This window comes from Rhamphochromis longiceps, linkage group LG8 (genome assembly GCF_057381845.1).
Source record: "Rhamphochromis longiceps isolate RC_006_pf linkage group LG8, R_longiceps_female_GT1.1, whole genome shotgun sequence".
NCBI classification, from domain to species: domain Eukaryota; kingdom Metazoa; phylum Chordata; class Actinopteri; order Cichliformes; family Cichlidae; genus Rhamphochromis; species Rhamphochromis longiceps.
Window position 1 is genome coordinate 31,232,984 of NC_140564.1, and position 27,985 is coordinate 31,260,968.

A 27,985-nucleotide genomic window follows, 5' to 3' on the forward strand; every position below is an offset into this window, starting at 1 on the left:
AGGAGCTCGTTCAGTGAGAGACTGAGATTACCGAAAAGCACCACTGAACGACACAGGAAATCATTCCTGCCTGTGGCCATCTCCCTGTACAACGCATCCACTTAACACACTGTTTGCTGCTACAACTACACATGTTTCTTTTCCAAATATTTATTTATAAGTGACTTATGTATGTATGTATGTATGTATGTATATGTATATATTGTACTATTCTTAGTTAGTGTATTGTCTGTCTTGTCTTAATGTTGGTTTAAAATGGAGCACTGTAACAAAAAATAATTTCCCCCAGGGATCAATAAAGTATTCTGATTCTGATATACATCAGGCCCCAGATGTTGAACTTGCTCCGACTCCTCCAGAGGTTCTGGATGTGGTTGAGGTTCAGAGATCGGTGCAGTTCTTCCACACCAAAGTGGGGACAAGCATTTCTTTATTGAGGCGTTGTCATTTTGAAGCAGGAAAAAGACAAACCTAACTCAATGCCACAAGAACGCAAGTGATGTTTTTCCTCATCCAAAATAAATTTGCTCAACAAATTTTTGGCCTTTTTGTGTGCTTTTTCCTGCCACATGAGGGAGTCCAAGATACTTTTGTATGCATTGCTCCACCAATGCATTCACCTCTTGGGAGAACAGTTTGGTTATTAGTATCACCTGTAATAACCTCCCAGTCAAAGGAATGCATGGTGACAATTTGAAAACAAAAGTCTCGAGTCTAAAAGGAGAACAAACTCACTCTTTGTCTCAAATCCCATTTTTCCTCCTTGAAATGTGCATTCCTTTGCCTTTCCCTGTTAAAACCACCTCCTGTACTTGGCGCATGGTAGGAATACCATGTCCTGAAACATTTAATCCAAACCCAAAATATGTTAAATAAAAAATGCTAAATAAACCTTGAGGTTCTCTCTTAAGAGCCAGGAGCACAGTTTGTTTTCATTTGGGCTCTTAAGGGCTATTTCTGGGCCGAGTCCTTCAGGTCTAGACAGGAGATGACATCCGATCCAGCAGCCCAGCGTCAGGTGAACTGCACATGTAGCCTGGTCAGGAAATTCTTTACAGCTCTGAACAATGCTCACTCACTTTAAAGCTCATATTTTTTAAAGTGGAACATGTGCATATTTCTGAATGGCAGGCTTAAGAGGCCTGCACCTGCCATCGAGGACAATAAAAAACAAAAAAAAAAAAACCAAAAAAAAACCCCCTTCATTCTTTCCGTAACAAGAGGAACCTGCATGCCTGGTTTTAATAATTTGTAAAAAGGTTTATTTCAAGTTCATATAATGAAGATTTTTGTTTTTATAAATTTTTAAAAATCATTAAAAAAAACATTTTAAAAACCTTACAACCTTTGTCCTGCCTATACAGACAAAAGCACTTAAAAAGGGCCCTTACAAGTAAATAGTGTTTCTATGTGGGACCATTTTCTGCAGCAGGTACAGGATACTGTTTTGGGGGGGGGGGGGGGGTTACATTGTCCCTGTAACCACTCGTTACAAGATCTTGAGGCGTTTTCTGTTGGCCAGTTCTGACAATCCCAATTTGTATCTTTGGTATCTGATATACGCACACGTATTAATTAAATTCCCTCTGTACAGTTTGTAGCTTTTCATTTTCACTCCTTCAGTTGCTTCTCCACCTGTTCACTCAGTTTGTTCTTTTGGATCTGAAAGACAAAAAGAAGAATGACACGAATCAACAACAACTTTTTGCAGGAGCACTAAATGGACAAATCTGCAGCGTCAAAGTATATGAATATATAAAAACCTATTAGTAAATGGGGCCGAGTGTTTTATTGTGTGCTGGTGATTCCATTTAATTCGTAAGAAATCAGAACGCAAATTAAAATCTGTCACTTACTGGGGTCAATACAATAAATAATTATTTTAAATCAATCTAAGAGTCTTTCATAACAGCTTTGAGCACTCAGATGTCAAATGCATCTCTGTGAAAATTGCCAAAACTACAAGTGAATCTAATTCGATTACTTCCTCTAATGACCACTTAAGGCTGCCTCCAAAAGTGAGTCAGTCCTCACAGACTTCCATGTTACATGTTACAATTTTACAGCATAAATAAACATGTTTACAAGCCTGGTCTGACCTCTATGGATAATTTCCCACCTCGTAACAACTCATCCAACAACTAGATAGTGAAGTTTTTGGTGCGTCAGCTTGGATTACAAGTGCCAGTTTTACTAAATTGGACAAAACAACATGTGAATGCAAACCCCAAATAGCGCTAATGGGTGTGGTTAGTTTTACGGGTGATTTACAGAAGTTGTGCAGTTTTCTAAAAATAAAAAAATAAGACGTGCTCTTTCTCTGCGTTAAATGTTGGCAGAATTAGTGCTAAATAGCGTGTGGTAAACGTAAATCAGTGTGCACACTTGATTTAATTATCCCCCATATTTTATGCCTCAAGACAGGAACTCCCAGAAATACACATGCAAGGATCAGTCTCTTACATGCAACTTGTCACTCTGCTCTCTACGTAAATACCAACAGTATTTTTTTTTTCTTAAATGGCAAAAATCAGTTTAAACCGACACAATGCATTAGCTACATCAGAGCAGAATATACAAACTACTGACGTCACCCTTGTGGTCAGATTTACCCCAGTTTGTGAACTCTTAGCATTTTCCTGTGGTTTGGCTTCTTTTCTTTTCACACAGAAATCTCCAAGCAAACCAAAAATGCACCAGTAACTTTCATATTTATCTGAGTGACGTTCATTTTTAGAGCTCAACTAAAATATTCCACGATAAATAAAATTTAAAATTAAACAAACGACAAGAGAAACACCATTCAATCAACGTTGCATTGATGTCGCATATTCTGTCCATCAGAGGGCATTCTGCAACTTCCATGTGTTTGAATGCCACAAACAATCACCCGCTGATCTGAGCAGACACAAATGAGTAGTTATAATTATAACACGAATGCAGAACATTTTTTGCATTTTTCTGAAAGTTTTATCATATCGTACTTGCTCCGTTTAGAAGGAATCTCAAATCAAGGTTTTGGTTTTATCTGATCTGATGGTCCAGGTCGAGTACGGCCTGCCAGCCCTCTGGGATTCATCTAACAGGCCATAGTGTACGTGCAGACGAGCTAATAGCTTCCCGTCCTTCCTGTCTGAGAGCATTCAGGGCAGGCCTGTTCAAACACAGGGCCAAGTCTACAGTAAATGATATTAAATAGCATCCCACGAGAGAAATACAAGAACCAGAGGGGAGTTTGTGTTTTCATCCTGGATTTCTCCTTCCCCTAAATTATTGCAGACTGTTACAGCAGCTGCTAAATACAGATGTTTTTCACTCAGGATGAATGACATTTTATTAAACCTGCTGATTAATTTATGTCATTTGTAAGAATCCTGGAAGAAATTCCTGCTTTTTATGAACTCGGTAGAGGAGCCAGGACTGAGGAAATTACCTTTCCAGTGATCGTGAGTGGGTAGCTGGTTACAAAAAGTACGTAACGAGGAATCTTGAAGTGGGAGATCTGAAAGGAGCAAATGAACAGCGCTCATTATGGTGCAACACAATTCCAGCTCATTATGAAATATAAGACGGGAACTGTGCCCCACCTGTCCCTTGCAGTAAGCTTTGATTTCTTCTGCAGTGCAGTCTGCTCCATCCACCAGTTTGATGCAGGCACAGATCTCCTCACCCATACGCTCATCTTTAACTCCCACCACCTGAAAAACAGCAGGAAACGAGGAACATTTAGAATCACACAGCAAACAGTCAGCAGTACAAAATCTTAAATATCTGAACAGAACTTTGGACATTCAAACGCTGCACACGAAGATTGAAACTAAGGCAAATACAGAGGATTAGACATCACATGAAGGGCCAAAAGATTAAGCCAAGTCAAGACACTCTTTAAGGGGTTAATATAATAAAAAAAAATTTAAAGGAAAAAAAACAAATATTTTAAATGTTAACATTTTCTTAAAATGTTCTTGGGGGTGTCCTAACTGAAAACCTGGCAAAGTCTGGAGGCCGCTTTGCATGTTCCACTGACTCTATGGTTTTCGTGCGACTTTAAACGTGTTCTTTATAACACTTTTTTTTTTTTTAAATCTAAATCACATGTGTGCTCTCATTCTTGTTGGCTTTTAACTGAAACTGGAATGCGAAAAACTCCCCACCAAATTAAAAAGGTGAAAGTGCATTCTTGACCGCTGGATTAAAATCCACTGAGGTGGTGTACAGAGACTAAACTTGTGTCTTTCCAACAATTATGCACCTAGCCACATCGATGGGGGGAGTGGTGTGTTGGAGGGGTCACCCTGCCTTTTGGACTTGTAAGTAATGCACAATAGGCGTTAAGAAAAGTTAAGAAATTCAGACTGATGACACACAATATCAAGCCACACTCTTAACACAGTTTTAACAAGACTTGTTCTGAAGTGTGGAAGCAGCAATGTTCAGTAAAATTTAATTTCTGCTGTAGCAATCTTAGTGAACGCCAGTCTGATGTTAAAATAAAACTTACTCTATGCGCTTCTGAAGTTCACCGACAGAATTTCTAGTGAATAATTGAGTACAGTTAGTCTCCCTTCTCATTTTCCTATAACACCCTCTAGGTTTACTGCTCAGCCCTTGCTGTTTGAGCTCACCTGTGCCTCTTTAACTTTGGGGTGTCTGTGCAGAAACTGCTCGATCTCTGCCGGGTAAATGTTCTCTCCTCCCCTGATGATCATGTCTTTAATCCTGCCGTCTATCCTGCAGTAGCCGTATGTATCCATGCTGCCGATGTCGCTGGCCAAGAGGACAAAGAAACAGTTAAATGCCCAAGAACAAGGATGGGAGAGAATCAGCCTTTTAACAGAATCAGATGTTATATTTAAAGCCTATCTGCCTGAAAATGCAGACAATACTAACAGCTGTAAAGTAGTGATGATTAACTAAAGACTTCAATTAGATTTAATTTATATTTTTATTTCAAACTTGTCACAGAGAAACACTTCAAGGTGCTTTATATTATGAGGTCTACAATGATACAGAGAATACCCCAACAATCAGAATATGATCAAGCGCTTTGTGACAATGGAAAGGAAAAAAAAAGCTAAAACTTTAATATAAGAAATTGACGGACATATCCTGGTCAAAAACAACTCCAAGGTTCCTCACAGTGTTAGTGGAGGCTGAGGTAATCCCATCCAGAGTAAGCATTTGGTTAGATACCGTATTCTAAGATTTTCAGGGCCGAGTACAGTAACTTCAGTTTTATCTGAATTTAGAAGCAGAAAGTTAGCGGCCATCCAGGTCTTTATATCTGTAAGACATTCCTGCAGTTTAACTAATTTGTGTGTGTTATCTGGCTTCATGGACAGATAAAGTTGGGTGTCATCAGCATAGCAGTGAAAATATAAGCTATGCCTTCTAATGATACTGGTGAGGGAAGCATGTGTAATAATGTACACAGAATTGGCCCTAGTACTGAACCCTGTGGAACTCCATAATTAACCTTAGTGTGTGAAGAGGACTCTCCATTTACATGAACAAACTGGAGTCTATCAGAAAGATATGATTCAAACCACCACAGTTCAGTACCTGTAACAGAATACTCTAATCGCTGTAATAAAATACTATGGTCAACGATATTAAACTTACCCAGTTTTGTACCACCGGTCTTTAGTGATGCACTCATCTGTTTTTGCTCTGTCATTCCAGTATTCCAGCATCACACAGTATCCTCTGATCATAATCTCCCCTGAGGTACCCACAGGTACGACCATCCCGGTTGTAGGGTCCACTATTTTAGCCTGTGGAGCAGGTGACTCATGATTCATACTTTTATTCACCAAACATTTTTTGGTGTATTGCACAGAGTTAAAGAAGTGAAGTTTTGATTCACTCAAGGTTCAAGGTTCAAGGTTCTTTATTATTACCTTGAACCTTGAACCTTGAGTGAATCAGGCTAGTACAAGCTTTCTTTGAAACCGTTACTTTGTTTTTTTGCCCTATATTCCCCCAATATTCACCTTCATCGATAACTGTTTGTCACAATAAAAGTTTTCTTCCCTGCTGATTTTTATTCAAGTGTTCAGCCCTCCCCAAATTGTTTTGTTTGGATGAGTTTTTGCACTCAAAATAAATCTTATTTTAATGCATTTCAGTATTTATATTGAGAAGCATGCCAAATTACCTCCAAGTGATCTGTAATGTAGCCAACAGTCTCAGTCTTTCTCTCCACGTTGTCCAGTGGGGAGGCGAGGAACGTCACGGGGCTGTTCTCTGTGGTGCCATATCCAAGCTGTCAAACAAGCAATGATATGAGCAGGTGGGACTGAAACACAGTGGAGTCCAAATAATACTTTAAAAAACAAAAACAAACAAACAAACAAACAAACAAACAAACAAACAAACGCCAAAAGTCTCCACAATAAAAACCAAATTGTTCTGATGCATCCTGTAGATAAACAAAGAAAGTGCCAGTGTCAGACACTAGGGGGCGCCTCCAGAGGTCCTGTATCCAGCCATGCCCCAGTGGCTCAGAGGGGTTTTTGGCAGCACACAGTGGACCAACACGGCTGATCTGACCAATCACATAATGCTATGATACTATGACGACACGCATGACTGCATCATAGTATCATACTGTATATGAATGAAACACTCAAAGAGAACAGTTTGTAATGAATGTTAAGGAAAAATAAAACTAGACACCACCACAGTTAAACAATAAAGACATACAAACTAAAATAATAAAGCAAGAAAACTCACACTGATCTAAAATAAAGCAGTTCTCAGTGCTTTATAAAAGGAGAAAAAGGCTTAAAATTTTCAGAGGCAAAGTTGGAAATGGAAAATATCTGATGTTATTACTTAAAAATGAATTAATAAAAATAATTTAGCAGTAATAAATTCTTACCATAGTCAGTGTTTTATTTTCTATTGCATATTACACAGCTAATGTACTTCATTATTCAACATTTCAAAATAAAATATCCATCATGGCAGAAAAATAAAGTTTTACAAAGTCAAACTAATGGAGTCATTTTTCTACTTTAACTACACATGTGAGCTCTTAGCTCTTTTTATATTCACTCAATTACTGCCATGCACTACATCCATTTCTGACCATGTTACCCTCTAAAATTTGGTTTATGGTATATATCATGTATTTAACTTTCTTTACTACGTTTATAAGAAGCGGGAGGTGCACTAGAAAAAGGTTCAACTTTGCTGGAGACGGGACTTTTAGGGAAATTTACAGGAGCTACAGTGAGAACGTTCACCTGGAAAGTCACACAGGAAACAATATTGCCAATAAAATGTTAGATTTGTTAAGTAAACTCTACATTCCGTTTATCCTGGGTGGGTTCATTCATCTCATAAACGCACACACCTGAAGCCAAACCATCCACTAACCTGAGCCAATCATATTCATTACAAAAAAAAAAAAAAGTTAAGCCACTCCATCATTTGCACAGAGGTCTGGAAAAATACCACTGCATGATACCACAAAACAAAGGAATGCACACAGGAATGTAAAGTGGCATCTAAAACTTTCACTGCTGTGATGATGGAAGTATCTTTTTTTGCAATAGGATTAAAAGCCATCTGGAGACTATTATAGGTTATAAAACAGCTACACAGGAGTGGCTCCCTTTCCTGCCACCGCAGACTGAAAAAACAATAGCGATGTCTGGGAGCGAGCACAGAGCCAAGCTGACCTCGTGCCACGTTGTCTAACATGCACCTGGAAGTTAATCAAACGTTACAAACTCTTATCAACTGTCTGAAGGTGTGCATCCTGCAGCAAGCTCATTGCAAATCCTGCAAAAACGAAGCCAGCTGCAAAGAAAAAGACTAGTTGAGGTTCACCTTTCTGCTCATTTAGGGTTAAACTCTCAGACAGTTGACTTCCTCCTGCAGATCTCTCAGTCCAACACCCTGGCAGGCCCTCCTCAGTATTTTTCCTCAAGTAAATGTTATAAATAGTGCTGTGTGCTCTGTCCATCCTCCTCTCAAAGTGTCTCTCAGCTCTGCCCACCTCCTCTCTCCTCCTCTGTCCGTCTGTTTCTCAGCACAAACAAACAGGATCAAGCGTTCGCCTTTGCTCTTCACATTTCTCTGCAGATCTCTGAGACTTTTGCAGGATTTTTCTAACTGACCCGAGTTACATTTACAAGCTTTTCAGGATGCGCTGTGTGAGCTGGTTGTTGCTGTGGACCTGCCTCCTGATGCTGGGCATCGTAGTGCGGGGCGCCCCGGCCCAGTGCCCGAGCCAGTGCCACTGCCACGGTGACCTTCAGCATGTCATCTGTGACAACGTGGGGCTGAAGAAGATCCCTCGGGTGTCGGAGGCCACCCGTTTGCTGAACCTGCAGAGGAACAACCTGGGCAGCATACCCACGGGAGCCTTCAGCGAAAGCAAGGGACTCATCTCTCTGCACATGCAACACTGCCACCTCCGAGAGATCGGATCCCAGGCCTTCAAGGGACTGAACAAGCTCGTCTACCTCTACCTGTCCAACAATGACATCAGCACCATCAAGCCCGGTGCCTTTGAGGATCTCACTGAGCTCACCTACCTCCACCTAGACGGGAACCAGATCAGCGACCTGCCAAAGGGCATCTTCTCCCCAATGATCAACCTCTTTGTTCTGCAGCTCAGCGACAACAAGCTGCGGGAGCTGCGTCAGGGGACCTTCTCGGGCGCCAAAGACCTGCGCTGGCTGCACATTAGTAACAACGAGCTGACGACACTGCACGCGAGCTCTCTGGACGACGTAGAGAACCTCGCCAAACTTCACCTGGACGGCAACAAGATGTCCACTTATCCCAGCGTGGCAATGAGCAAACTGCGGGTGGTGGAGGAGCTCACGCTGGGGAAGAACCCCATGAAGACTATCCCTGACAACGCCTTCCAGAGCTTTGGGCGCTATATGGAGAAACTACACCTGGACAACATGGGTCTGGAGAAGGTCAGTCTGTGGTTTTACTGGGCTTATTACTGGCAAAGCATCAAGCCTGGCAAACGTCACTGCTAGAAGTTTTGGCTTGAAATTTAAACAACCTGTTGAAATTAGGTCTTTTTCAAACTACTTGTAGACTCTTAAATATCTTCAGGTTATTTAGAAGAAACGTACAAGACAGCCTTTGTAAAGGTCTTTTGAATTAATTGGCTCAGCTTTAAGAAAACATTGTGCCCAACTAAAACAGTTATGTCATAATAAGGTCTCTGCATGTCTGACTTAATATTTGCTTCCCTAAAAAACTACAAGTTTATATGAGTGCAGTTTCCAAACCATCCTCCTTGTAACAGGTAAGAACAAAAGCGCCCCCACAATAGTCTTCTCTCATTAATCCCGTGATTACAGCTTACATAAAGAGTGAGATTTAAGCCAGTCTTGTGTTCTTGGGCGTTCTCACTTCCTCCACACGTGTCTCAGTTCATGCTTATAATGCAAAGCTGCTGCTGCAGTTTTCTATCTCTCGAAAACAGCAGATGTTTGATGCTCAAGGGTACACATGTGCTTAACCAAATGGGATCTTTCTCCGGATGCAGATCAGAGCAGGAGTTTAGCAAAAAGCTGTGAAGTTCTAAGAGTTGATCTACTGAGAAGCGTGTGCGTATTAAACCTAACTGTACTACATTTCAATTTGTGGGGTCTTAAAACGTTCTACAAGTATGACCTTGAGCTTCAGTTTTATTTTGAAGTGAATTAGCAAATGCAGACAGATGCATAAGTGAACTTATAAAGCAGGACAGGTGTCAGGGTAAATGTACGAGATTTGATTTGTGGTGATCAAAACTGTGATTCAACAGGTCTTTTCAAAGACAAGGAGCACAAGAGTTTGCATAATCAGGGGAATTTGAGATGCTTACTTTAATCTGAGGAGTCACAAGTCAGAAGTTTGTGACATGCAGGCGTGTAAAGAATGATTTTTCTTCAGCCTGTCAAACAACAGAATCTGAGAGCAGGGGTGTGCATTAAAGCTTCAACCAGGCCCTTAGTTTTTATTTATTTTTTTCTTCACGCTGTAACCAGGTACTGAGAAACTGTTTTGGATAAATAATTCAGTGTCATCCATTAAGCACAAACTCAGTATTTTGGCACCTGGCATCCAATTACAGATTTAATTAAAGGGTGGAACAAGCCAATCCTGTCAGTCAGCAAAGAGGTAAGACTTGAACCTCTTTGTAGCTTTTAAGGGGAAATGAGAGTTAAATGCATTTACTGGTTATTCCAGCTGGACTTTACATTTATGGTCTCAACAGTGCCTTTAAAAACACGCTCCAATCAGCCTCTTCAATGACGGCAGGTCAAAAGTACAATACAAACATGTCAGAGGAAGTGACTCCAACTGTGGATCCTCCCTTGTGCCCTGGAGTGCAGTTTTACTCATCACTGCTGTATTTAAATTGGAACGTGTCCAGAAATTAGATTAAAACAAACCATTTTAATGCCCCATATGAGAAAGTGAGTTGAACCTAATGAGACAGATGTTTTCACAGCAGCCTGTGGGACGCCCGTCTGTTCCTCCACATCAGCTGCAGCAGGAGCGCGTACAGTTTAAGCTCTTCGAGAGCATGTTTGCCTCATACTCCAGGGTTAATCCAATATTTGAGTGTACCTGTGCCAAAATATGGAGGCATCCCAGAAAGGTAAACTGTAAAATAACAAGCTTCTCACGCTGAGGCTGTGCGCGAGCCAGGTGGAAGCAGCAGGAGGCGCCGACTCCAGCACACACGGCCGGGGCAGATTAAGCAGATTTCCAGCCAAATGCTGGTATTTTTGGTTTGTTTTTGTTTGCTGGAGTATGGCCAAGCGTGGCCGAGTCTAATTATTGCACAAGTGTTATTTTCAGCGAGGCGTTTTCTGCTTTGGCTGTGAGGGTCCTGTAAACAGGTCAGGAGGGTTGAGGAGACAGGTAAATAGAGGCAGGGTGTTCCACGGTGCATGAAAGAGGAGTATTTTTAGCCTGCCATTGGCCCAGCTGAATGGACAATTGGGGCCTTTGCGAGCCTTCATGGCAGCATCCCGAAGACTGAGACGACAGAAGGAGTGAACACACCTCGACCAGGCTGGAAGTCATCCATCTTTCACTCCTTCAAAACACCAGCGCCTCAGCGACTTCTCACTCTGCAGTGGAAATTTCCAAACGACCTCTTCTCCTCCAGTCTTACATAAAACAAGCAAAGCTCTGCTTCCCTCTCATCCGCCCGTGTCCTCCTGCTGGTGGAGACGACACTTGATGTACGTCAGCTCATGTAGCACCTCTCTGAAGCTTTTAGCACCCGTGAAGGAAAGAAAGAGTTCACAGACTGTCAGTGTTTGGGATGAAAGCCACCTCTCATCCTTCCTCCTGCACCAACACTTATCCAAAGAGGAAAACGCTGGCACGACTCCCTCGCTCTACCCCCGCCCTTACCCCCCACACCCTGGACAGATATGGAGGATATCCCGAGATTTTTACCAATATTTCACGCAAGTTTCAGGTAGATTTCCACTCCCTTAAAAAAAAAACAGAAATAAAATACAGCTCATGTGCTGCTCTGCATTTTTCTAGTTAACCGACGGCGCATTTACCGGTGTGACGACGGTCAAGGTGCTTCACCTGGAAAACAACAGGCTAAAGTCGATTCCCAAAAGCCTCCAGTTCAACACCATCACCAACCTCACCCTCTTCAACAACCCGTGGAACTGCAGCTGCCAGATAGCTCCACTGCGCAAGTAAGACTCAAAGCTGATCTTCAACTAACGATCGAGTAGGATTATTGGAATGAGGGGATCTTTAAATATTTTGACTTTTGATATTTTTCCATTCCAAAAAAAAAATTTTTTTTTTTAATTAAAAAAAAAAAAATAATTAAAGAAATTAGAAAAAAAGAATAAAAGCCACAAAAGAATTCATGCATATTGTAACTGTAACGAGCTCAGATTATAAAGCAGCAATGTCATCATATGCACGTGATGATAACTGTGATATATTTAAATGTTATAAACACAAACTGTGGCAGAATTGCACATTTATGTTGTAAAAAAAATCCAACTATTCTTCTAATTTCAGAATTTTCACCTTTTTTTTTTTAAAGACAACACAAAAAGCACATTTATACTGTGCTTCAAACAACCATTACTCACAGTGACTCAGTTTAGCAGTAATTCACATCTCACATCTGTTTTTTTTACTCTACACGAGCCAATCGGTCACAAAGTGAACATCATGCTGGGTTGAATAAGATTTCTGTAATACAATAAACTCATTAGGAATTCCCCCCCCCCCCGAGGTCATAAAATCAAGAAATGTAAAGGAGTTTCTCAGATTTCTTCAACCTTCAGTCAGTTGCCCCCTAGTGGCCACTGGAAAGAATGCAAGGTTTCTTTTGCATAAAATAACTGCATTAAAAAAATACTTTAATATTACCTAAATATGGTCCCTTCAAAAAACAAATAAAAACCTTGAGGTCCCAAAAAGCTAAATCTCCCACATAAAGATGATATGGTGGATACATCCGTTTCTCACATGAAGTCTTTGTGCTACTTTAATAACGTTGCTTCTCTTCATCCTGATTGCCATGAAATTTGTAACATACAATCCATTCGTATCGTTCATGTAATTTTACGCTAAACTCTGCTGGTAGCACCACTGACTTTAAAGCCATATGATTCCTCCTCTGGGAACTTTCTGCACGACGTTTTTTGCTAAATCATCCAGCATTTGTCGAGGCTAAAGAATCAGCCTGTTCAGCCAACCAGCAAACTCCTGCAGCATCACTGACAGCTACAAACACAGGAGCAGCTTCACGGTTATCGAACAGGAAACAGTGTCTATTCAGGTTCACACACTGTATTAAATAAGAAACATGCTCCTTCATGCTTCTCATATTTTGGCTTCTTCCAGGTGGATGGACTCGATCCCAAGCCTGAACCGTCCAGATGCACTGTGCGCATCTCCGAATCAGCATAAGGGCAAGCAGGTCAGAGACATCACTGGCTTCAAGCGCTGCAGACCGAAGACAGCGAGGGCCAAAAAGGGCATGCGCCAATGAACTCACGGCCCACAGGTACCGAACAAGCCATGACGAGAAGAGGAAATGTAGATTACTACTCAGAATATGAAGCTGCAGCCAGGAAGTGGTGCATGAAGACCAGAAACCTGGGCTTGGAGCATCAGCACCTCTAAAGATCACCAATTAAAATATCGAAAAAGAAGTTCTAAAGAAAACTATTTTTGGTTTTTAGGTGTTAATATTCTGACTTTTTGGGAGGGTTTGGGATCACTGACTTCCAGGGGCTTTTTTCTTTTTCTTTTTATACACAATACAGTAGTTGATAAATTAAATGATCATGTCAGCAATTTTAAGTAGTTTTGAAGACAGTTTTGTTGGTTTTCTTTTCTGTTTCTTTTGTCTGTTTTTCCTGTTGCCAAGTAAAAAGAAGATCTAAACATTTTAACTTGGGCTTTAGGAAATACCAGGGAGCTTTTCTGTAATTATCTGATTGTTTTCTTGTGTTGACTCCAGGGAGAGCAGCCGCCACTTTAAGTTGAGCTTTTCTGATGTAAATTATAACAAATCAGGTCTCAAAGCCTTCTATAAGACCAGAATAAGAGAAAAAGATAACAAATCAGTGATGATGTTGTTGCTCTAGTTGAGAAAACACAACGTTTTTTACTACTATATGTGAGGACAAATTTAACTTAGACATAAATGCTAACATTTTTATTTGCAAAACAAAATAAAGAAATTAATTATATTTTGCAGACAAAAACTCAGCAGAAAATTCAACCAGTGACACATTAAATTGTGTCGTCCTTTATTTTAACAATTATCCCAAGATCAGAGCATGCAAAACTGCAGAAGAGCTAGACCTCAGACACTACAGATAGAAAGACTGAACAATGATGGCTCGTTTGCAAAGGTTGCCAGGAGTTGGGTCAGGTTTGCAAAGTTGCAGCTAAAGAAAGATTTCTGCAACAAAGTGGAGATGTTTGGCTATAATGCACAGATTGGAGAACATCAGCACATACACCTCGTACCAACTGTCAGCACAGTGGCTGAGAAGTCGCTATTTGGGCACCTTTCAGTCCTCGAGTCGACCATAAACTCATCTGAACGCGAAAGTATTCTAGAGTCAAATGTGAGGACCTCTGTAAGCCGAGCTTTAGCTGTGGGACATGAAACAGGACGACGATCCAAAGCACAGCAGCAAATCTACAACAGAATCAAGACACTGCAATGAACCAGACCTCAAACTGATTAAAATACGTTGGTGGGAACCGAAGCAACACTAGAAGAGTGCTCCAAAATTCCTCCACAGAGTCTGATCAAGTCACAGAGAAAGTCATTACTACAAGTTAATCTGTCACGTGTGGCTCTTTTGAGGTTGTATTTAAATCATTTTAGAGAATGCAAAGTATGCAAAGCAGCTTCTGAGTGTCTGATGCCAAGCTGATCATAACGTTTAACATGTGATCAGTGTCAACTCTCAGCAAATTTCCCATCTTTAAAAGCTCCTAAAGACAAGACATCTAAAGAGGAATCTGCTTCCCACACAGGCTGTGAAACGATGCTTATTTTAAAACAGAAGAGCACTCTGACATGAAGAAATTTAATGAGTTCTTTCTTTGTCTCCGCTCCACCTCTCCAAGTTTCATAACAGTCAGCCCTGTAGTTTTTCTACAGCCTTACTGACAGATAAACAAATAGCTGTGAAAACATCTCTGAAAGAGCGATAATTAACTGGAAACTGTAGACCGTTAAATGACAGTTAAACGCTCGCTGGCCTTTACAAACGCCTGATGTGCAGTTTTGTGCAAGTATAAAGTCTCATCTCGGCTGTGATGGAAGGTTTTCAGCTGGACTTTGGTGCATTGTGACAGCGGCTTCCCAAATGAGGTTTAAGGTGGTTTTGGAGTAGCTCAGATTTGGCGTTGCACTGTTATGATTTTCTCTTTTTGACCACAGAACTCCGTGTGCTCCCCCTCTATCCCAGACTGAACGTTTCCATCTTGGCCCTGGGGTCCAGCACACCGAGTCCAGGTCGCGGGGTCTCTGGTTGGAGGGCCGACTGTTTGACTTGGCTGCTGAGTTTGTGTCTTTTCTCCCACAGGAGACGCCGAGCAGGAGCCCGTCCAGGTGACCGGCTACAATGAAAGCAATGCTAACTGTTTCTACTTAAAGACTCTCCATCTATTCATCTGCCAGAGGCTGTCAGCAGCATAAACACAGACACACACATCGCCCTTGGTCTGCTTCAGTTACACACAAACACGCATCGACTTGATTTAAATATAATTCTCATTCATTTATATCAAAGATGAAGACTTCAGCATGAAGTGGAAGCAGATGGGATGGAAAAAAGGGATGCTTTTAAGTAAATGAGGAAAATGTTGAGGAGAGATTCGCCATCCCGTCCCTGCGCATTCAATTTTTCAGCACAATGGACAAACCGTGAATCAGTCTAAGCAAAACAAAACACATGAGCTTAAAATAAGCTCATGTGTCAAGGAGATTGTTTCCATTCTTGTCTTTAAAGCTTTAAAAAGAAAGACTGGAAACACCCATCAACCATTGACCAAAAATCACCTGTGCGTGGTTGCTTGCTTGTCTGTTTTTCTTCCTGTTCAGCTCTTGGTAAAAGTGTCTTCTTCAACATGTTAAACCACGTTTTTAAAGAGCCTCGAGTTCAGCCCCAGCAGATGAGCTGATATCCTCAATGTGGTTCTTTGAGGAAGCCCCGCTCAGCTCCTGTTTCAACCTTCTGTTTGCAAGACACAGCCTATCAGGCAAAAGTTGGCTTAAAAGGTGGAGGAGCTGAAAACAGCTCAGTTCAAACAGAGGATAACGTGAAGAGCTGCACAAACAACGACACTTTATCTATCCTCGTTTCTGCATGCACACCTTCACTGACATTTAGAGTGGCCAAAAAGACTGAAAGTGAGGACAAGATCAGTGAATCGTCATTTTTTTTCTACCCTGGTCAATAAGAAGATGAATGCAGGATCATTGTAGCAAATTCTTTGTGAGACATTGTCACTTTTCACTTTTTTTTTTTTAAACAAGCATCTAACAGCAAATCAGAGGGTTTCCTCAGACATAGCTCATGTATATTCAGCCTGGACTTTTGGAAGTGCTAACATCCAATAAACTTTTTACAGATTCCTTCCTGTGTCTCTACCTTAAAAATCAGAACTCACTCCATTATGTCGTTTTTCTGAGGATTTGTCTCCCCCTAGTGGGCAAAGGTTAAACTGCACCATTAAATCACTCATAAATCAAACATTGACCTTATACTGGGGGGGAAAAAACAAAAAAAGACTCACTGTTATTTCCTTCGCATTCAAGTCAGAGAAAACTTTCTTCACAAGTTCTTGAGGGCAGGGTGAACCAGCCATGATGCCTAAAGTTCAAAGATGTAAACAAACAGAAGCAAATAAATGCAAATATATATATATATATATATATATATCAGAAAATGAACTTTAAAAATCATTTTCTTTTCTCACCTCCCTCCACTGATGACAAGTCATATTTAGTGAGGTCCGGCTGGTTGAGCATGTCGACATACATGGTGGGCGTGCCATAGATGAAGGTGCACCTGAGAAGAGAACATTTGGACAGTGTTTAAAATATTCGTTAACAAAAAACACTTTTTGTTACTGATTACGTATTTATATAAATGTAATATCTGCATATGATAACAACTGGACAAAAAACAAAACAAAACTGTGTGAAATGGCCCCAAAACCAAAAGTGCAAATTAGCTGTATCCAAGGTTATGATGCACTTTTGTTATCAAACAGGTGACTACAGGAGTCTGAGAAGAACTCAACAACTGCAGAGAAAGCAGAACTGTAACCACAGATGAGACTGTATATAAATGATGTACACAGACGCGGTGATGTCACACATTCAGCTCTATCTTTGAGGCCTCAAAGTCCATTTGTGCATAAACCAGCAGTCAAGGCATACTGGAATTCTTGTGCAGAACTCTCCCAGTCATAGTAAGCACGATAGAAAAAAAATAGACAAAAATAAACAAGACAATACTATACTAATATAAATTATAAATTCTACTCCGTTTACAAGAGGGGTGGCAGTGTATACACAGGACTGAGCATTTCTGTAAACCATCTCTAAGGTTTATAGAGAATTGTCAATAGAAGGAGGAAAAAAAAAAAAAAAAAAAAAAAGGAATGCCGCAACTCCCGTCACCTAATATCAGGAAACTGAAGCTACATTTTAAATAGCAGTTATCAAACTTCACATCTCTCCTCTTTTCTTCCACACCCAACCGGTCACAGCAGATGGCCCCGCCCCTCCCTGAGCTTGGTCCTGCTGGAGGTTTCTTCCTGCTAACCCCAAGCGCTGCTCATAGGGGGTCATCTCATTGTTGTGGTTCTTTCTAATATTGTAGGGTCTTCACTTTACAATATAAAGCACCTTGAGGTGACTGTTGTTTTGAATTTGTTTTCTATAAATATAACTAAATTTCACTTCACATTCGCTCACTGCAGAAATTGAGAGTCAGACGAGACAACATTTGTTAAATTTTCAGAATTTGCTGTAAACATGAAAACATGGATCCATTGCGCTTTGGCAAGCGTGGGAGACATCACACACACACACACACACACACACACACACACACACACACACACACACACACACACACACACTTTATGTTATCCTAATGGGGCAGTTTACAAGGCCACAGGAAGTGCTTTTGGGAAATATCTGATCTCATTCATGAAGTATCTGAGACTAAGGCTCACCGGCCTCATGCAGTAAAACAATATTTGACTTTCTGAGATCAACACTCAGATGAACACAAAGTTTTTAAATGGTGACTAAAGCTCATTTCTTTAATCAGCAGACATGCCACAAATACACAAGACAATCTCCATTATTCCGTAAGAAAGGATCAGACACAGACCTCTGTGTTAGTAATGAGATGCACTCAGATTACAGTTACAAAATTTTTTTTTTTTAAATCATCGTTAAGCAGGGAAACATGAGACGTGTGGAAACCAGTTTGTGTTGCTTTAATTTGATGGTATCCTGGAACCCAAAGGTACAACACTGCTCCAGATTTAAAGGCGATTATAGTCTCAGACCTTTTGTTCAAGCGTATTAAAGATCAAATATCTTTCTGTTAACTCGCACAACAACACAGCCCTGTAGGCTTAGAGGTGTCCTATTTTTTAAATCCTAGCCTGAACTTCTGACATTACCTTTCACTCTCGATAGCTGCCAAGTTTGCCTTTCCATCGTATCCCCTGGAAGGAAAGACGGTGGAGATGCCGTGCACGGCCATGGAGATCCCGCCACCCACAGAGCCGAAGCAGTGGTACAGAGGCACTGGCACACAGACTCGAGTGTGAGGCTGGAAAACGAGGAAATAAAGGAGTCAAAATTAGGAAAAAAAAAAACTTTGCAATGAAAAGACTTTAAGCAAAAACACAGTAGTTTATAACAGGATCAGTTCTTCGTTAGTTTGAATCCTTTCGTGGATTTTTGAAATAAAATAAAGCCCAAACTTTAACAAAGACATTAATTAAAATCAGTAAATTATTTAAAAAGGTCTTAATGGTGTGAATTCCTGATTAATTCACTTACTCTCCAGTGGTATCCCAGTCTTCTTCCAATAAAGTAGGAGTTGTTGATGATGTTGTGATGTGACAAGGTGGCACCCTTTGGAGCTCCAGTTGTACCCTGGTAAAATATTATTCTCACATTACTGCACTTATAAAGCCATAAAGTAGGACTTAATCTGTTGTCTTTGTGTTTGCAGACGTTTATCAGACAGCATGATACCTTATTACCAGATAACACTGAAGAAAATAATAATACATTGAAATTATGCAATGAGTTTAGGATTGTAAGATTAGATATTCACAATTTCTGACTAGAAAAAAGAAAGAAACAGTCAAATGGATATGATTGATTTTGTCTTCATTATGACTGCAGGTGTTTCGCTGTGTTGTTTAGCAGGTTGTTAATCTGTTTCAGCTGCTTTGGTGTTAATGAAATTACCAACATGTGCACTAGAGGCTCAACAATGAGACAAACCAGTAAAACAGGAATAGTTTTACACCTGGACGCCATGGACATTTTTTACCTCCTCATCTTTTCTAATGGTTTTTCACTAGTTTTGCATTTGGCAAGGGTCGGTGTAGTTTAGATCCTCTAGGATTGCACATCAAAACATGTCAACGCAAGAAGGTTTGGTGCGTCTCCCGGCACAGTCTCAGGAGCATATGGGAGATTCCATGAGATAGCAACACTATAAGAGCTGGACAGGGCCGTAGAAGGCCTTTAACCTCAGCAGGACCAGTATCTGCTCCTTTGTGCAAGAAGGAACAGGATGAGACTTGCCAGAGCTGCAAAATGACCTCCAGCAGGACACTGGTGTGACTGTGCATGACCAAACAATCAGAAACACGCTTCATGAGGGTGACCTGAGGATCTCTAGTGGGCCCTGTGCTCACTTCCCAGCACTGTGGAGCACAATTGACATTTTCCATAGAATACCAGAGTTAGCAGGTCCACTAATGGTTCCCTGCGCTTTTCACAGATGAGAACTGGTTCACCCTGAGCACATGTGACAGACGTGAAAGGCTCTGGAGAAGCCGTGGAGAACATTAGGCTCCTGCAACACTGTTCAGCATGACTGGTGTGGTGGTGGGTCAGTGATGGTCTGCAGAAGCATATCCATGGAGGGACACAGACCATCCTTTCCCATCGTCCCTGGGAGATTACAACACTATGGATTATTTGCAGCATCCTTGTGGGTGGGATCTGGTCAACAAGAATCTCAGCTCCATTCTTCAGGAGGTTGCTTCTTGGTCAGGCACCACACACGTGAATGTTAAAGCATCAAACTTTGGACATGAAAAAAAATTCTTTACCACCTCTAACAAAAACAGTTTGTTCTCTGTGGATAGTTTCCCCCTTCATTGCAGCTGTACAGTGTGTGAATCTTTGACTCACCAGTTTAAACTTTACTAACATTCAAAGTTTTAATGACCTTGCAGCAGGTCGTTTAAGGTCTTATAATAATTACTTGTTGAACTCTGAAATATTTCCTGTGGCAACAAAATCTTTTGCATGCCATCCAGCCACAGTGAGAAGAGAACAGTGACTGCGCATCACTTACTGAAGTGAACTGGATGTTTATGGGGTCATCGAACGAGATCTTCTTTTGCAGATCCTGAAGCTGCTGCATGTGCTGACTGCCGCCGGCCTGCATCACATCCTCAAAGTGAAGCATGCCCGGCTGTCGGCTGTCCAAAACAATCACGGAGCGGAGTTCAGGGAGTCTGGTGGAAGGAAAGCAAACAATCAGACGGTCAGGCTGTGATCTGTTGGTTGGCAAAGCTGTAAGTAAAGAGTATCAGTCAGGTAAACAGACAATAGCAACGTGTTCTGAAGAAATCAGTTAACTTTAAAGGAACTGAACCAACCAAAGGATTAACAGCAAACCTTGCAATGTCCAATGTAAAGAAGCTATCAGCATATGAAGCATGTATGTTTTTGCACTAGTTTTAATGCAAAACCTTCTGTTTTAAAAGCCTCCAACCACCACGTCTCTCCACAGTCGAATTTGAAAAGCTCATCTTTGGTTCTTCCAAGGATACAAATCAGCCTCATGGCCAGTGTTAGTGTCACAATAATCTTTAAACCGTTAAACCTGCCGCCTTCATGCTTGGAGGGAACATCACATTTCGACCTGAGGGGCTGACGGGTGATCTGTACCTGCTGCTCTTGATGTCTCCTGGGCTGGACGTCTCGATTTCTGGACAGATCTTCCTCAGCATGTCGCAGTAATTCAGGGTTTTAAACTGCGTAGGGCACACTACAGCTTTGCACCCAACCTGCGAGGGAAAAAAAAAAAGGAGCAGAGAAGTTAAACTTTCACGTGTCACACATATGCATGTGTCTCTGTGTCCAAGAATTAAAAAAAAGAAAACATAATCAGGCTGAAAAGAAAACTGCTCACCTTCTGCAAGGCAAACTCCACCTCCTGCACCTGGTATGCTGGGTTCACAGCCACCTGTGGAAGGTAAACATTAGGAAGAAGACGAAACTAGAGCTTTCAAGAAACTAAGTTTCATCTTTATCATCTTCAGTCCAGGCATCTCTTTGAAGCATGGCAGACAGAAAGCATTGATCTGCAGTCCAGTGTCCTCGTCAATAACTTCCTGAGGGTCAGGCTGGCCGACCACGCCACCTCTTGGCGTCTGGCTCACACAGCAGGACTTTTGCAGACCTGGATATCCATCTAGTTTCCTGCTTATCGGGGTCCACAACTTAGACCCACTGAACAGGATTTCCTTAACACATAAGTGACATTTGTGAGGTATCTGAAGGCATCTACACGACTCTAGCCAGTCACCAGCCCCTACTTAGTTTTCAACCTTACCAAATCTCAATACTGCAACATGCCCAGCTTTAACTCACCAGTATAATCCCAGCTTTGGCTGTTGCAAACTGGAACAGGACCCACTCATAAGTGTTTGGTCCCCACATGCCGAGCCGGTCTCCTTTCTTCATTCCGAGCGCCAGCAGCCCGGCTGCAGCCTGGTCCACCTGCAGAGACACAAACAACTCTGTGCAGTGAGACCATCAAACATCCAGGGGATGCTGCAGGTCCAAAGATTACTGTGCTTTACATAACTCCAGCAACAGAGCAGTCTGCCATGTTTCACACACGTCACAATGAAAAGCTACAGAGAAAGCACCGATAGTGTTAGCAAAGCAACATTTCCATGTGACAACTACAGTTTTCTTCCCTTTCAAATAAAGAAAACAGCTGTTTAAAGTAATTTATGTAAAGTCAGGTTTTTGGGGACACTGTAGGCAGCTCAGCTCTGAAATAGGATCTGTCCTCATTTCCTCTGATAGCAGCAGCAGAGATGCAGACTCAGCACGACTGAAAGAGCCACAGCCAACACCTGATTGGCTGAAACATACAGGAACTACCCTCACTTTTCATACATTAAAGAGTGTTTTTCTTTTTTAAATGGATAATGTTCCTCATAAGTCATTTAAGATCCTGTCATGAGGATATTAACTTAACAAAACGCCTTTCTAGCTTTGCTATAAAGCAGTCAGGCAGAGCCAGGCATAGGAAGATATCAGAAACTCAAACACATTCTCTCTTATGTCATGAAGGGAGAGCGTAGCAGAGCTGCCAAGTAGAGCAGAGGTATCGCCATAAAAGGCATACTGGGATTGTAGTGTGCCAAGTTAATGCAAACAGTCTGTGGTGCTGCTGTGACTTTGACCAGTGACTTTTAGGCTTGCATGTTTACACTAAACATGATGAAATAAAAGGTGAGGGCATCAGTGGCGGAGGTGCTTTTCAGGCAGGAGTCAAAGTTTGCTGTGAAGTGTCAGTTTAAAGCTCCTGTTATGACTTATGTAGCTAGTGATGACTCAGCAATCAAATGTGCCTGTTTAAATTTCCCCTTGTGGGGATTTAAAGGATTATTCTATTCTAAATCTAAAGATGTAGTCTTTAAAAGAAGTGAAAAAGCAGGGGAAAAAAAATCAAAGAGCAAATGTGCAGATTTTCTAAACAAGAAAATGAATCTCTGCATTAACCATATGTGCACATTTCACAGAATCGTCAAAGGAGCTTGCAAAGAAAAGCGTCTGGACTTCTTTAAGTTGCTTGAAGACGTTTCACCTCTCATCCGAGAAGCTTCTTCAGTTCTAAGGTCAAGATATTTCATATCTGGGACTCTCCACCATTTGACCTTAGAACTGAAGAAGCTTCTCGGATGAGAGGTGAAACGTCTTCAAGCAACTTAAAGAAGTCCAGACGCTTTTCTTTGCAAGCTCCTTTGACTACGATGACCTGGATGACTGAGAACCTTCACAGACATTTCACAGAATCCACTTGAGACCTGATTTGATGATCACCTCGATCATGTGGAAGAACAGTAAACCTGACAACACCATGAAAATTTTCATGAGGTCACGAGGGACCTTTTAGATTGATGTGATCAAGGGTCCAGATTTGGTTTTAGAAGAAAAGAACTATGGTCCCATTTAACAACTAGTACATGCTCGGGCAACAGTACTGTTTGATCTCTTATTTATGGACACTGAGGGAAGAGTGAACAGATCACGAGGGGGTCCAGTTCTTCTGGATGGCTTTCAGTAAATCCCCCAATTTATCAATGCAATGGATTTCTGTTTTCTTCTTTGCAACAATGTTTCAAATCTTCTGGTCGAGTACTTTGACTCATTAAAAAAAAAGATATTGATAAAAGGCAGAAAGGGGCTGTTCTAGTTTATTAAACAAGAAAAACAATTTAACAGGAAATGGCATCTCCAGTTGTTGGGTAGAACAGGGATGTCTGTCACCTGACTGGCCCAGATAGTAGTCAGAGTTTTTTTTTAATAATTGAAAATTAAATAATTAAGCAGCTGATTACTATTCCATCAACCTTGAGCTCAAACTGGTCTTTATGCGAGCCATCATCTAAAATAAGTTCGACACACTTGCTCTACGTGCTTTAAAGTAAAGGACTCACATCTTGTTGGAACTGTGCGAAGGTCTTGCGGACTCCATCTTGTAGGAAAGCCACGGCCTCTCTGTCGGGCCAGCGCTCCACCGACCTCTGCAGGCTCTCTGCTACCGTCATGTGGAGCAGCGAAGTGGAAGACGTGCCATGGACATAGCTGGTGGTGAGAGTCGGGATGATGGGCGGACCATCCACATGGAGGCCGCTGTGAAGCAAAGAGTAAGATTTTCAGACACTGGAAGCTTTGCAAGAAAATTTAGAGGACATGATAAGATGGGGCCTGATCATTCGAAACCTTGTATGTGAGCAGCAGGATTTGAATTCAATTATGGATTTAACAGGGAGCCAATAAAGAGAAGCCAGTATAGGAAAGAAATGGTCTCTCTTTCTGGTCCCGGTCAGTACTCTCACTGCAGCATTTTGGATCAACTGATGGCTTCCATTGAGGACATACCCTGGTCAAAAATGACTCCAAGGTTCCTCACAGTGTTACTGCAGGCCTGAGTAACATCATCCAGAGTAAACAGCTGGCTCGATACCATATTTCTAAGATTTTTTAGAGCAAAGTACAATAACCTCAGTTTTATCTGAATTTGGAAGCAGAAAGTTAAAGACAAAGACCTGGATGACCTCTAAGACTAATTGGTCTCCATCATCAGATTTATTAATTCTTCTTCTGGATCTTTCCTTGATTATTATCTACATGCATTAATAAAAACCAAAAGCCAACTGACCCATGAAATGAGTTAGACATTTAATCTTCTTAGGTCTCATCTGACATTATTAGCTCGGACGCTTAGAAACACTTTAAACCTACGACTAAGGATAAGGATAAGCTTTATTTGTCAGTTGCCTGCAGCTGAAATGACAGACCTAGTCGACCATACAGACAATACATACAATATAAAAACTTACATTGGGGAGACAGGTCAGGCTAGGCAGCAAAAAAAAAAAAGAAAAAAAAAAGGGATAGACGGTGAAATATGTAGCATAGGGGCAAACTACAGCAGGAAGTTCAAGTGTCTGTGTACAGTTTTTAGTCTGGAACAAGCAGAAACCTGCAGGGCTGAAAAATAAAACCAATGCTGAAATACTTAAAGCCACAACTCCTCTAGTCCCAACAGAGACCCAGTGTTAAAATGTACAACTTTACAGCAGAAATACACGTTTTGTGCTGAGTAATTGCATTTGAGAGCATGAGGGTGGAATGGATGTCTGTATCTGTGTGTGCCCCTGTTTGTTTGTGTCTATATGTCTAGGGACATCTCAGGCCCTCCAAGGTATGGAGGCCCATTTACGGGTAAAGTAAACATGTTGGACATCTTTCTTTGCCTTTAGACAATAATTCTGATGACAGAAGAACCAAACGGAACAGGCGAAAAAAAAAAACAAAGAAAGAAAAAAGAAATACACGTTTTAAGCACACTACAAGAGCCATTATGGCCTCCATGGATGCCCCCCCCCCCCTTCCTTGTGAAAACCATACACTCCACAGGTTTAAAGAGATGTCACTGAGCTCGACTTCCTGACCATGTATGAGCCGATGGTCCCTTTCGAGTATTTAAATGACAAAGAATAAGATTTCTTGTGCCACACCGAGTGTCCAAGAAGTTTTTGCTGTGTTGAGTGAAATTCTGGTCAGTTATTTGTCTGTTGCTTATCACTGGTTAGCAGATCTCTCCTTATTACCCTCTTTACCAGAGTCACAAAATGAGTTCAGTCAGTGATCTGAAAACTAAGTAACAGTTTGTGTGTCTCACCAGTCCCCACAGAGCCCTGCATGCTGATTACATGTTAGTTAACCTCGGGGTTGTTAAATCCCAGTTCAACCAATTTTAAAAAAAAAAAAAAAAAAAAAAAAGTGTACAGAGACAGAGAAGGGGGAAAAAAACTAAAAAGACTAAAGGTCAACAAACAAATCCACACTGGTCTGGGGCCCAGAGCTCCAGTATTCTCCCCCAAAAAACCAAACACTATTAGGAATAAACACAAGACTGAAATCAAACGGTTAAACATGCAAAGTAATTAATTGCCTGCTTTTATACAAATAAAGGTGCATGTTCTTTGTGAAACTTTTAATGATTGACCGAGGAACCACAGCAGGATTTATAACACTTGTAAAATGTGTGTAAAAAAACAAACTGCCTGAAATCTTACAGCTGTGTTTTAAACGCCTCTTGATTCAACAACGTAAACCTTCATCTTTTCTGTTTCTGATTTACTGGCACTAGATTACTGTAAACTAGCTGAAACACAGAGAACCTTTTGGGGGCCTCAAATCCTGGAGAGCTCCAGAGCAGCTGTTTTTGTCAGCTTTAGGAAACTTGAAGGATTTCCCCCCTTTTTTGTACCGATTTGATTCAGACTGTAGATCAGGGGTGGGGGAACTCCAGGCCTCAAGGGCCGGTGTCCTGCAGGTTTTAGATGTGTCCTTTATCCAACACAGCTGATTTAAATGGCTAAATTACCTTCCTTAACATGTCTTGAAGTTCTCCAGAGGCCTGGTAATGAATGAATCACTTGAATCAGGTGTGTGTAAGATCTAAAACCTGCAGGACACCAGCCCTGGAGGCCTGAAGTTCCCCATCCCTGCTCTAGACCTTTGACCTCCCTGGCTGCCTTTGCACACTGTGTTTGCTTACAGGTGCTTAAATGAAGGCACGATACCAAAAGACAAAATTTACTGGCAAGCAGAGATGGAACAAGCTCAGGCAGAAGAATTAAAACCAACCTAAATGAGTGCCAAAGCATGCGGTAATTGTGTGGCGAGTTTTTACTGACAGAGTGACGGGATCGATCGGTCTGAAGCATCGTAAGACAATAAGACTGGAGTTTTGTTTTGGTTTTTGCACCCCTTATATCTATATATTGTATTTTTCACTTCTGGTTTATGTTAAATATTAAACAATTTCACATGAAAATCTTATTTGTCAAATCATTTGAAGAGTTTGGAGGGACAGGGTAAAACTGGTGAAAGATTGACTGAAACGTGGCCTCAAATAACAAAGCTGAATGTGTCACAACCCAAAAAGTTACAGATCTGCTAGTTTTACATCATGTTTTTCATGGATGTAATCAATTCTGGATGTAACATAACAGCTGACTGTACAAGTTAAGCAGAGCCGGACAGTACAAGGTACATTTCTCTTCATAAAATTGCTTATGTCTAAACCTCTGCATCCTTTTAACTTTTATCTGTTACTCTTATAATTGTGTATATTGTGTATTTGTTGTACAGTGTCCTTGGGTGCTCTGAAAGGCGCTATTTTTAAATAAAATGTATTATTATTATTATTATTATTATTATTATTATAATCACAACAACGCAGGTTTGGTTTTGTTTTATTTAAAAACTGCCTTTGACTTGATTTTTATGAATCTACTGCATTACATACTTTCTGACTGCATGCAGAGATGAAGGAAGGAAGGTTCAGGGCTGCTGAGCATGGGTGAAAATTCCCAAAGATAAAGAAAAGAACTTTCTGCACACTGATTAAATCAATGTTTACTGTGTCTGTTCAAAGTATCACATCGATGCAAGAGGTGGACACAGTGATCTGCATCTCTACACAATGGAAATAATGTTGATATCCGTGATTGTGAAAACAGATTTTCTTCAGTTTCTTTGATCTCCCTGACGTGCTGCACCACCGAGCCACAGGAAAACTTTCCTGCCTGTTGATCTCTCCACACAACTCCTCCATCTAAAACAACAACAACACACACTGCAATAATGCACACTTTGCTATGGGTTGTATTATCGCCGTTTCCAAAATCCTGGCGCGACTGTGACCACAGAATTTCCTCAGGGATTTGTGAAGTTTTCTGATTTCCTTCTGATTTTAACAGTTTTAGCTGCAAAGTCTGCGCACAAAATATCCGAGCTTGAGACAGCGCAACGCTAGACCCGAGACCACTAATCCTGGGGGTGAGTTCTGCAGACGGAAACAAAACTTTCAAGTCGATACAAACGGATGTTTCTTGGTAGAAAAGACGGTCATTTAACATACCACCGAGCGCATTAGTTTTTCTGCGGTTGATGCTATTTTGAGGAGCGTTTACTCACTTCCAATTCCAAGACCCCCGCCCAGGAGCTTTGCTTTAAAGCGAAAGCGCTTTCTCTTATTTTACCTTCCACGGCTCACTCACCGAGTGGATGTAGTTAGTCCTGGCTGGCGTGTCCATGGCCTCTGAAAAAGCTTTAAACCTCTGAAAAAAGCGCAATTGCGCATAGTTGGAGTGCAGAAGGCAACGGTGGGGATCATTGTGTGCAGCTGGCCGCGTCCGGGACACAAAGCTTGAGCTGAGGTTTTTCGTCTCCAGCAGAGAACTGAGCGACAGGCTGTTAACTCCTCTTCTGATAAGGCTCAACCCGCTTACACTCTCTCACTCGGACGTTGAACCCCTGCCGAAGTAGGTGGATCGATCCGAATATTGATAGTGTCATAGTGTAACAGGGTCATAAATCACATCTTGTTAT

The 27,985-nt window shown here is 41.2% G+C and overlaps 2 protein-coding genes across 4 annotated transcripts; one reads left to right on the plus strand and one right to left on the minus strand.

Moving 5' to 3' along the window:
- Positions 1-165: 165 nt before the first annotated feature.
- acsf2 (acyl-CoA synthetase family member 2) lies at positions 166-27,883 on the minus strand. 2 transcript variants are annotated; one of them, XM_085417045.1, is made up of 16 exons: positions 27,655-27,883; positions 23,515-23,710; positions 21,431-21,559; positions 20,970-21,023; positions 20,726-20,844; positions 20,127-20,289; positions 18,587-18,682; positions 18,202-18,353; positions 16,474-16,565; positions 16,291-16,367; positions 6,158-6,265; positions 5,623-5,774; positions 4,626-4,767; positions 3,588-3,698; positions 3,434-3,502; positions 166-1,662 (listed from the first exon to the last, which is right to left on the minus strand). In XM_085417045.1, exons 1-16 carry the CDS (start codon positions 27,768-27,770, stop codon positions 1,612-1,614), a joined length of 1,827 nt encoding a protein of 608 aa, XP_085273171.1. In that variant the 5' UTR covers positions 27,771-27,883; the 3' UTR covers positions 166-1,611. The 2 variants fall into 2 exon arrangements, with proteins under 2 accessions (XP_085273171.1, XP_085273172.1); XM_085417046.1 differs by lacking the exon at positions 166-1,662 and adding an exon at positions 1,688-3,154.
- Positions 8,008-16,122, plus strand: chad (chondroadherin). 2 transcript variants are annotated; one of them, XM_085417047.1, is made up of 4 exons: positions 8,008-8,942; positions 11,533-11,696; positions 12,868-13,030; positions 15,078-16,122. In XM_085417047.1, the coding sequence occupies exons 1-3, from the start codon at positions 8,157-8,159 to the stop codon at positions 13,013-13,015; spliced, it is 1,098 nt and encodes a 365-aa protein (XP_085273173.1). In that variant the 5' UTR covers positions 8,008-8,156; the 3' UTR covers positions 13,016-13,030; positions 15,078-16,122. The 2 variants fall into 2 exon arrangements, with proteins under 2 accessions (XP_085273173.1, XP_085273174.1); XM_085417048.1 differs by lacking the exon at positions 15,078-16,122 and having other exon boundaries at positions 12,868-13,280.
- Positions 27,884-27,985: the final 102 nt, after the last annotated feature.

Bases quoted from the DNA above. Each gene is read 5' to 3' on its own strand.
- chad (XM_085417047.1), top strand. From the start codon at position 8,157: ATGCGCTGTGTGAGCTGGTTGTTGCTGTGGACCTGCCTCCTGATGCTG. The intron at 8,943-11,532 runs GTCAGTCTGTGG...GCATTTTTCTAG, and splicing joins ACAACATGGGTCTGGAGAAG to TTAACCGACGGCGCATTTAC. The intron at 11,697-12,867 runs GTAAGACTCAAA...GGCTTCTTCCAG, and splicing joins CAGATAGCTCCACTGCGCAA to GTGGATGGACTCGATCCCAA.
- acsf2 (XM_085417045.1), bottom strand. From the start codon at position 27,770: ATGATCCCCACCGTTGCCTTCTGCACTCCAACTATGCGCAATTGCGCT. The intron at 21,024-21,430 runs GTGAGTTAAAGC...TACCTTCCACAG, and splicing joins CCAAAGCTGGGATTATACTG to GTGGCTGTGAACCCAGCATA. The intron at 18,683-20,126 runs GTAAGTGATGCG...ATATTTTACCAG, and splicing joins TAAACATCCAGTTCACTTCA to GGTACAACTGGAGCTCCAAA.